Genomic DNA, 11,085 nt, shown 5'->3' on the forward strand with positions numbered 1-11,085 from the left:
GGCTGGGCTGAGCGGGGGGGCGTGCACCTGAGACCCGTAGTGACGGATTAATTGACAGCTGCTGTCAGACTCTAAAATGGAGAGTGACTGGAGTGGTAATTTTCTCCAGGAGTATTACTATTACTATTATGTTATTATTATTCCTCACACGGTCGCAAGACGACATGTACATGAATCTGATGAGTTTTATCGAGTTGATGTCAATAGCGTGCGCTCTGTAGGCATATTCATATTTTGCCGCTATGTGAAAAAATCCAGCAAATGCGCCGTGCGTTTGTCTACCCCAGAGGATTAACTTTAGCCTAACCATAAATTGTGATTCAAATATATATGATCACTCACCTCAAGACGCCGCTGCGGTGGTGGAGTCCATGCAGGAGGAGCAGCGTTTGGCACTGCGTCAGCTTTTCAGCGCGAGCTGTTTGGAGAAGCCCATTTCCACCTCCATTGCGTTGGAGAAGCAATCCCACGTAAAATGCAGTTTGCACTCTCCTACAGCTCTAGCGCGGAACTCGTGGTCTTCCAGGCCAAGGACATGCAACCACTGGCCTAATTTCCAAGTCTGCTGGAAAGCTATACAGTCCAGCAGTGCTGTTGCAACCAGCAACACTACACCTACGTACCATCCTGACCACTGTACTAAATACAGATAATCTACGCTAACTTGAAGCTATCCTAACTGGCCTAATACTATGCTACTAACTATGCTTCTAACAATACTACACTAACAAATATGCTAATTAACTACCTAGACTACACTAAATAATCTAAATAACTATATAAATGCTATGCTAAATAGATGCTAAAATACTCTATCCTGATCGTTTTCAATACTCACAATTCCAACTCCTGACTCGCTACAGTGGTTTTGACGAAACAAGATGGTTTTTATACTGCCATGGGCGTGGTAGCTCGTACCAAGGGCGTGGTGAGCTGGAACCTGCTTACGTCAGCTGTCACCGCTTACGTCATGAAGTACCGCAACAGCCAATAGGAAAATTCAACTGCAGTAGCCACCGTTCAACCTGAAGAGGGCAGCACTCAGACGTTTTTACACCATGTATTGTAGAATTAAAACACTTTATACACAAATGTCAAAAAATTACTTGAATCAATGACCAGTACTAATAAAGCCCCATGCTTACAGAAGTTGGTTTAGGGTTTAGTTACCCTTTAAGATATGGATTTACACTGAAGTTGTATGAATTACTTTTATAATGCACTTATGTGCTTTATGAGATTCAAAGGACTGGGCCCTTTTGACTTGCCTTGTATGGACCTACAGAGCTGAGATATTCTAAAATCTTTGTGTTCTGCAGAAGAATGTAATACACATCTGGGGTAGTATGGTGAGTAAATGATGAGAGAATTTTCATTTTTGGGTGAACTAGCTTTAAAGACAATTTATTCAGCTTATTCTAGTTGCAAAAAGGTGTGAAAACACCATTGAGTCCCTAAAGAGATATGCCTATTAATTTTGGATGCAAATAAACCCCATAAAAACTAAAGATTTTGGCACAACTTAATTGACTGAAGTTTTCCCCTTGTCTAAAATATTTGCTACTTGTAGAATTATATTTGCCATTTTTTAATTTAAGTATAATTTATCGGTGATTCCAAAAAATAAACAGTTAATTCATGGTTAGATTAGTGTCAAGCCAGTGTACCTTTATTTTGACGTATAATCTTTTTTTTTTTTTTTTTTACCGGAAGTTGTCATTTTTGCGCTGCTCTGTTCTGCAAGTGATCAGGAAGCGCTGCCGATGAACGGTGCTAATCATGGACCATCATACGATGTGATATGTCAACTGTAAGTATTTTTCCGGAAACCCATACAGGTTTTGTTCAGTTATACGTCGACTAACCTTGGGGGCTCGTCCAGTTGAGACGTAACTAAATAACCATCTGCGTTGAGCGCGTGTAGGTTGCTCGCGAGCTTGTTTCGTGGCTGTAGCGTCGAGCTGTGCGCGAGCGCTTTCCTGTCTCACATTTCACAGACCCGGTGCTCTTGACCAAAGACTTGTTGTTTCAGAGAATTCTAGGTTTGTCAGATTTTTAATGGGAAACTACTTTATAAAAAGTTGTGCTATGTGTGTCGGCTACGTGGCTGTTTGCATCTGTTTTTCCGTTTCCTATTCAATTAAGTAAATTTTCAGTAAATTCTAAGGTTTTGACGTGTAAATTCAATTTTTCGTTTATATGATTACACCTGTCGACATTCACTGAATTTGGAAAATGTAGATATTTGTATTTTCATGATCTGCGTTACTTTTATATCTGGCGCGCGCTGTACCGAAATATCTGTTGTAAGCCTGTTTTGACCTCTTTGCTCTTTGGAAGTATACTATGCTGTGGACTGCATACATAATGAAAGTTCATGTCATCATGCAGTCTGAGATACGGCCTGAAACATGCTGACGTTCACATTTAAAGAGGGGAAATGAAGGACCACTTCACTGTAACTTTGTGTTCAAAGGTTGCAGTTTATGCGTGTAACAGTTTACATAACCCTTTATGCTTACCCAGTTGTGGTCTGGGGATTACAGTCAAGGCTTATTATTTTTTTAAATCCATAAAGACCAAAATGATTAAATGCAACTCGTCCAACAGCTTTCAAGCTACATCCACTCTCAGTCTGTTCTATAATTTCTAACTACATTTGAGATGGGATTTTCCACACCAGGCGATCAGTAAATGTGTATATATATATATAAAAAAGCCCATAGTCTTACATTGAAGGAATGATCAAATAGGCCAAAACGTTTTTAAATTTTAAATAAATAAATAAATGTAAAGAAACTTGCAATAGTCTACTTTAAGTAGCCCCCTCCTTCTTTTTCTTGCTTATCTGTCTGATGTTCTGTATGACTATACATCTTCTTGGTGCACCTTTAAAGGGATAGTTCGACCAAACATGAATATTCTTTCATCATTTACTCACCCTCAAACCATCCCAGATGTGGATGACTTTGGATCTTCTGCAGAACACAAACGAAGATTTTTAGAACAATATCTCAGCTCTGTTGGCCCATAAATGGCAAGTTATTGGTGACAATAAATTTGAAGCTCCAAAAAGCACATAAAGCAGCATAAAAGTAATCCAGACTCCAGTGATTAAATCCATGTCTTCCGAAGGTGAGGATACGATTGGTGTGGGTGTGAAACAGATCAATATTTAAGTCCCTTTTTTTTACTATAAATGTCCAAGCAGAATGCTTTATGCTGCCTTTGTACTTTTTGGAGCTTCAAAGTTTTGGCAACCATTCACTTTCACTGAATGGACTAACAGGGTTTAGTTTGTGTTCAGCAGTAGAAAGTAAGTCATACACTTCTGGGATGCCATGAGGGTGAGTAAATGATGAGAGAATAACCATTTTTGGGTGAACGATACTTTTAGGATCTCTTCATTCAAGTCATGTCATCTTTAATGATACATAATGCATACCCTGTAATTGACAGAGGAATATATCTTCTCACCAGGAGTGTAATTAGTGATTGTGAACATGTGCTGTAGGTGCCTAGTCTGAAGTTGCCTTAGTCCAGGACACAGCAGACCAGGATGACTCTAATAGAGGGGGTGGGTGATGAGGTCACCCTGCTCTTTGGAGTAGTTTTCCTGGGGCTCGTCCTGGTTCTGGCCTGGGTCTCCACTCACACTGTTGAACCCCCTGAACACCTCATCTCACCTAGCCCAGGGACCGCCCCCTCTACAGAGACTGACAGTCAGGAGCCTCTCCCTCCGGGTAACACAGACTCATTGCCCGGTGGCATCAGTGAGAGTGACAAGAATGAGCCTGGAACAGAAGCGGGAGCAGAGGGACAGACCCCAGATGGTAGTAGGACTGAAGGAGTTGAGGGAGGCCTCTTGGAGGAAGAAGGGATTGGGCGGGATGGGTTGAGACATCGAGATGCAGCAGGTCCCTCGTCTCAGCCTTCAGCCAGTGTCCCAAGTGCCACACAGCCTTTGGCCGAAGATGCACCAAACGACACCCAAAGAAACATGGTGCTCAGGCTGAAGTTCTTGAATGATACAGAGAGGTCAGCGCAAGTGAATCCTCAAGACACAATTGGATATCTTAAAAGGTAAGTGGCTGAAAATGTGAAGTTAGTTTTGAAAAAGGTGTTAAAGATAAGGTACGCAAGGCACTCAAAGCATTATGTTATGTTTGTTTGTCTTTGTGTGGTCATTTTTTATCTTGAAATATTTTCTTATTCCAGCCCAATATGGAGAGACAACTATAAGTGAACCATTCGTAGGTTAATTTCCTGTGGCACTTTCAAAACATTGCTCTTTTTGAGCAACCCAATCCGCCCGATACAGCATTATTAGTTCAAACCAATTGTAAGAGTTTGGGCAAGACTTGTGTTTGGCTCAATTAATGGCAGCTGATCACAGAGGCAGTGATTGATAAACGGTCATTATTTTTGAAATTCTTTTGATGCTAGAAATTACATACTGTACTTTGAAGTGTTCAGGTTTCACCCTCAAAATTTGATTTTATTTGTCTAGTGGCCATTCATGAGTTTTGTATTTATTTGTTTTTAGCAAATAAATTGTAGTCTTGGCTACCTGCTGAATTGTCACTAGGCAACATATACAGTACATTCTTATGTCAGTCTATTTGAAATCTTAAAGAAAGCTTCTGCCAAGAAAATGTCTGCAACAGCAGCCCACACATGGTTACCAGCCAGGGAGCTTTTGTTCTGACTTCACTTTTCCTTCCTATGCACTGTGTAGCATCATGCTAAAATCAGAGAAAAAAATACCTTCATGAGCCTCGTGAGACAAAATTAGCCATCCTTGCAAGCAGTGACCATTTTTTAGACATTGTGTTTAACATTGTGTTAAATTACAATTAGACAGAATGATAACAGAAGGGTTCTTGATCTTCTGGAAATATGAAAAATGTGTGGGAGTCTACATGGTGTATGCAGTGGATGAATGCACACTTATGTTAATATCTGTCTGATAGGAGAGTTTCAGTCATGGAAAGTTATTCATTGGTAAAACAGCTTGTGTGGATGCATAATAAAAACATTGGTCCAACACGATTCTATGATTTGTAATGGGCTTTTATTCTGTTTATAAAAATGGAACTTAAACAAATAAAAATTCTTTTTTCAAAATACTTAATGTAATTTCTGTGCCACTAGCGGCTCCAAATGGAATTGCAAAAATAAACTTTTGCTGCATCCCAATTTGCCTACTTATAGTATGTCTTAAAGCAGGGGTGGGGAACCTTTTTTCCATTAAGGGCCATTTGAGTATTTACGAAATTATTCGCGGGCCATACAATTGCTTGCAATTTCTGATTGTGGGTTGAAATTAATGTACGCATTCCGTTACGTGCTCGCACACCAAACACACAAAACATACAAATATTTTGTGTTGTTATCATGTCAAATTATTTTTAAACATTAATTTAAAGGAATTCTTTTTCAGGTTAATTGAATCAAGGCCATTTTTTGCTTTTCAAATTATTTCTCAAATGGCCTGGCGGGTAAATGGAGCCGCTTGATCGTTCGTAATATAATGAGCTGATCATGGTCATAGTCCGACAGAGAGAAGTTTCTCTCCAAGCATTCAACCAAACTCACGTAATATTTAAAGTTGTTTTAAGTTGTAAAAACATGAAGTGATGATGCACCATTGGTCTGATCCCCATGTTTGTTGTTTTTCACGTATGACAATTGTAGTTCTGAAATGAACGGTCAAACTCCTCTTCTGTCTCGCAAGAGATTGTCGGTAATATTAGCCAAAAAAAAAAAAAAAAAAAAGAGTTCACAGATCCACACTTTGAAAATGTACTGGAAGAAGTTTACCGTCTGGGCAACTTTAGGACACTAATTTCCACATACTATGATTTGGGACACCCTAATTCTAATATTGGATGCTGTTTAGGCTGGATAGGGTCTGGATTGGGATGCAGAGCTTGTTTTAAAAACAGCTTTCTTTATACACCATCTGCTGTTGGTCAAAAAAAGAGTCCGTCCCCCAACTCACAGCATTGGTTGAGTAACGTTGTGGCGGGTTGCTCGAAACATAGTGCCACAGAAACAAAAAATGTAAATTATTTTAACACTAAACATTTTACATATTTCATCTTTAAGATACAGTTGAAGTCAGACGTTTACATACACTTAGGTTGAAGTCATTTAAAACTAATTTTTTTAACCATTCCACAGATTTAATATTAGCAAACTATAGTTTTGGCAAGTCATTTAGGACATCTACTTTGAGCACGACATGAGTGGTTTTCCAACAATTGTTTACAGGCAGATTGTTTCACTTTTAATTGACTATATCACAATTCCAGTGTGTCAGAATTCAACTGTGCCTTAAAGCAGCTTGGAAATTTCCATAAAATTATGTAAAGCCTTTAGGCAATTAGCCAATTAGCTTCTGATAGGCTACTTGGCGTCAACTGGATGTGTAACTATGGATGTATTTTAAGGCCTACTTCAATCTCAGTGCCTCTTTGCTTGACATCATGGGAAAATCAAAAGAAATCAGCCTAGACCTCAAAGAAAATTGTGGACCTCCACAAGTCTGGTTCATCATTGGGATCAATTTCCAAATGCCTGAAAGTAAAATGTTCATCTGTAAAAACAATAGTACACCAGTATAAAAAACATGGGAACACGCAGCCATCATACCGCTCGGGAAGGAGACACATTTCGTCTCCTAGGGATGTATGTTGTTTGGTGCAAAGGACCTTGTGAAGATGCTGGAGGAAACGGGTAGACAAGTATCTATATCCACAGTAAAACGAGTCCTATGTCAACATAACCTGAAAAGCTGCTCAGCAAGGAAGAAGCCAATGCTGCAAAACTGCCATAAAAAAAAGCCAGACTACAGTTTGCAAGTGCACATGGGACAAAGATCTTTCTTTTTGGAGAAATGTCCTCTGGTCTGATGAAACACAAATTTGAAAAAACTGATTGGCCATAATGACCATTGTTATGTTTGGAGGAAAAAGGGTGAGGCTTGCAAGCTGAAGAACACCATCCCAACCGTGAAGCATGGGGGTGGCAGCATCATGTTGTGGGGGTGCTTTGATCCACGAAGGACTTGTGCTCTTCACAAAATAGATGGCATCATGAGGAAGGAAAATTTTGTGGATATATTAAAGCAACATCTCAAGACATCAGCCAGGAAGTTAAAACAATGACCCCAAACATACTTCCAAAGTTGTGGCAAAATGGCTTAAGGACAACAAAGTCAAGGTATCTGAGTGGCCAGCACAAAGCCCTGACCTCAATCTGATAGAAAATTTGTGGGCAGAACTGAAAAAGCACGTGCGAGTAAGGAGGCCTACAAACGTGTCACGGTTACACCAGTTCTGTCTGGAGGTATGGGCCAAAATTCCAGCAACTTATTGTGAGAAGCTTGTGGAAGGCTATCAAAAATGTTTAACCCAAGTTAAGCAATTTAAAGGCAATGCTACCAAATACTAACAAAGTGCATGTAAACGTCTGACACACTGGGAATGTGATGAAAGAAAGAAAAGCTGAAATAAATAATTCTCTACTATTATTCTGACATTTCACATTCTTTTTTTTATTTATTTATTATCCCCTTTTCTCCTGATTTGGAATGCCCAGTTCCCACTACTTGTTAGGTTCGCGTAGTGGTGCGGTTACTCTCCTCAATCCGGGTGGCGGAGGACAAGTCTCGGTTGCCTCCGCTTCTGAGACAGTCAATCTGCGCTCATTGTGCATGACACCGCGGAGACTCGCAGAATGTGGTGGCTCATGCTACTCTCTGTGATCCACGCACAACTTACCACTTGAAAGTACCCCTAATCGCGATCACGAGGAGATTACCCCATGTGACTCTACCCTTGGTTGCTTAGGAGACCTGGCTGGAGTCACTCAGCACACCCTGGATTAGATATCGCGAATCCAGGGGTGGTAGTCGGCGTCAATACTCGCTGAGCTACTCAGGCCCTGACATTTCATATTCTTAAAATAAAGCAGTGATCCATACTGACCTAAGACAGGGAATGTTTTCTATGATTAAATGTCAGGAATTGTGAAAAACTTAGTTTAAATGTATTTGGCTAAGGTGTATGTATACTTCTGACTTCAACTATACTTCTGATGTTTCCCTATGAACACAAAAGGATAGTTCATCCAAACATGATCATTTTAATTTCAACATTTACTCACCCTTATGCCGTCTCAAACTCGTATGACTTCGTATGAAAACAAAAATATTTTAAAGGATGCATGAGGTGTTTTTTTCCATACAGTCAATGGGGTCCAAAACGGACATAAAGGCAGCATGAAAGTAATCCATTGACTCGTGGTTTAATGCATGTCTCCTGAAGTGATGCGATAACTTTGGGTGAATAACAGACCATAATTTAAGTCCTGTGCTGTACACAAACCAGTCACAATGTTGCCAGGTTAGCAGTTTTCACAGCCAGTTGGGTTAGTTTCAAAATGCAGATGTGAGTTTAAATGATGAAGTTGCTGGTTGATGCACCAACTGCCTCTTTATTTGTGCACAGTCAAATTAAGGATGCTTCGAAAGGCTGAGTGTTCGACTGTACACAGCCGCTAAGTGTCAAAACCAAAGTATGCTTTGGGCCTTATAGTGAATAAGGACTTTTGTCTCACCCAAAGTAATTGTATTGCTTCAGAAGACATGGATTAAACCATTTGAGTTGCGTCAATTGATTACTTCTATGCTGCATTTATTTCCTTTTTTAAGCCTGGAAGTTTTGGATCCAATTGACTTACATTGTATGGACAAAATCAAATCGTGCATTCTTAAAATAACTTTGTGTTCCACAGAAGAAAGTCATATGAGTTGAGGGTGAGTAAATGATGAGAAAATTATAATTTTTGGGTGAACATCCCTTTAACATCTATTGGAAGGGAAATATTTCAAGCTTTTCAAAATTTGTTCTCAACAATGTTTGAAGTGTAATAATGCTTTAAAATGCATCAACAAAGCAACATGGATGACAGATTTAAATTGCATGTCTTAGGTCATTAAATTAGGTTTATACATATGTATGTGTTCGATTGTATTTTCAGGACTTACTTTGCTGGACAGGAACATCAGGTTCGTCTGATTTACCAGGGTCAGCTCCTACAGGATGACACCCAGACGCTTGCCTCTCTCAACCTGGCTAACAACAGTGTTTTGCACTGCCACATCTCACAGCATGCCACACAGGCAATGCCTGCAGGGGCACAGGCTGCAGATCAGGTGCATGTGGCACTCAACGTGGGCAGCCTCATGGTGCCTCTGTTTGTGCTAATGCTCTCTGTGCTCTGGTACTTCCAGATCCAGTACCGCCAGTTCTTCACTGCACCTGCCACCGCCTCACTCGTGGGCATCACCATCTTCTTTAGTTTTGTTGCATTTGGGGTATACCGACGTTGATGGCCATTTGTGTGCACTCGTATTCTGCATTTACGTGTTTGCACACATACGAATACACATACTTTGCACTTGCTCACTTAACCAGGGCCAGTGGCAATGTCTTCTGGGATTTATGAACTTTTCAATTTGATTGAAGGCAATGATTTCAGAGAATCACTCATCTCTGAGGTCTTGTTTTGATTGTGGTTTTAGTTTGTCTTTTTCTTCATCACTTTTGCCATCTGCACCAAGTTTATGCTGGGTCACAGATATGCTACATATTTGATTTTAATTATTATTTTTTTTTTTAAATAGATGCTTATTGTGCCTGTCCTCTTTCATATTTTTTTATGTGCATGCTGCCAGTGTGAAACTGGGGCTTGCTTGTAAGAGGGTATAAAAAATGATGGTGTTACGACTGTCCAAGTTTCAAGCGATGGCTCATCAGGCTGTCTGTCGGACTTGAACTGTATTTACGGAGAGCAGGCAGAACTGCTCTTAGATGTTGGGAAAATTAAAATAATTTGTGTACTATAAGGTTTTTGAAATGGAGAAATAATCTATTAAATCATTCTTTTATTTAATGGTGTCTGGTGTCATTTCTTCAGTGCTTTACTGCTACATAGCCTATATTAATGTTTACATTAAAGGTTTATGAAGTCTTGAAGAAAATGTTTTTGTGGAAAATAATACAGAAGTTAGTGTTTGGAGACTAACAGTTCAAAGGTGGGAAAGGAGGCGGTGGGAACCAGCTGAACAATAAACAAACTTTAATTATAAAAATTAACTTAAAACATAAAACATAAGGACACATGCAGCATGGCCAGGTGTGTGTCTCTCTTGAACTGGCGCCTCCGGATCCCCTTTATCTCGCTCTCCCGCTAATCAGCTCTTTCTGCGCTGGCCGTGCACCATCGCGGCCCAGCCACCTACTCCTTGTCACAGATACATATGTGTAATATAAAACAATTTAATTGTTCACGAAGTAAGCATAATTTCACTCTCAGCTTTCAATATGACCTTAGTAGTGTCAGATTACATTTTTGACAGGAATGAAAACGAGGCAGTGAGGGATAGCCCGTTCACACCGCCTACAAAAAAAGCAAGATGATTTTATTCATTTTAGAGCAGTATGACTTCCGGCGACAAGACAAAGTTGAGAAAAGTTTAACTTTATTTAAATGATGAGCAACATTCAGGAGCAACTACCAATGAGAGTGAAGACAGCGGAGCTCTGGTCATCCGTCTCTTTGTAACATACTAGAGCTGACAGCAGGTAAGAGATTTCACTGTATCATTTGTCTTTAACCACATGTATGGATATAATATAATGATGTGTGGAAAATCGTATCAGAAACATTTCATCTGTGATCAGATTTTCTAAAGCGAAGGACAGTTGTGCAGTCCACCAATAACTTTTTAGTGACCGCAGTATGAACACCAGTGACTTCACAGTACAGGGTCGCTGGTGGTGTGTACAGAGCTTTACAGTCTCAGCAATGGGTTGTACTGTTGTTGTTGGTGGTGGTGTTGTTGATCATTCAGCTGAAGATACAAATGGCTTTCAGAAGACTTAAAACTTAAGAAAGCACGAGTTGTGAAAATGATGTGATCTTGAACCTTGATGCAGCTTTATACAGTAGGCTACATGCCATTGAAGAGACAGTCTATCCCTCACAGTCTCATTTTCATTCCAGCAAATATGT

General features: G+C 39.8%; 1 protein-coding gene across 2 annotated transcripts; it reads left to right on the forward strand.

Moving 5' to 3' along the window:
- The first annotated feature begins 1,717 nt into the window (after positions 1–1,717).
- On the forward strand, positions 1,718–9,930 carry LOC127645262 (transmembrane and ubiquitin-like domain-containing protein 1). Of its 2 annotated transcripts, XM_052128824.1 has the most exons (4): positions 1,718–1,810; positions 3,515–4,083; positions 9,049–9,223; positions 9,302–9,930. In XM_052128824.1, exons 2-4 carry the CDS (start codon positions 3,560–3,562, stop codon positions 9,398–9,400), a joined length of 798 nt encoding a protein of 265 aa, XP_051984784.1. In that variant the 5' UTR covers positions 1,718–1,810; positions 3,515–3,559; the 3' UTR covers positions 9,401–9,930. The 2 variants fall into 2 exon arrangements, with proteins under 2 accessions (XP_051984784.1, XP_051984783.1); XM_052128823.1 differs by having other exon boundaries at positions 9,049–9,930.
- Positions 9,931–11,085: the final 1,155 nt, after the last annotated feature.

Source organism: Xyrauchen texanus, chromosome 6, assembly GCF_025860055.1.
Source record: "Xyrauchen texanus isolate HMW12.3.18 chromosome 6, RBS_HiC_50CHRs, whole genome shotgun sequence".
NCBI classification, from domain to species: Eukaryota; Metazoa; Chordata; class Actinopteri; order Cypriniformes; family Catostomidae; genus Xyrauchen; species Xyrauchen texanus.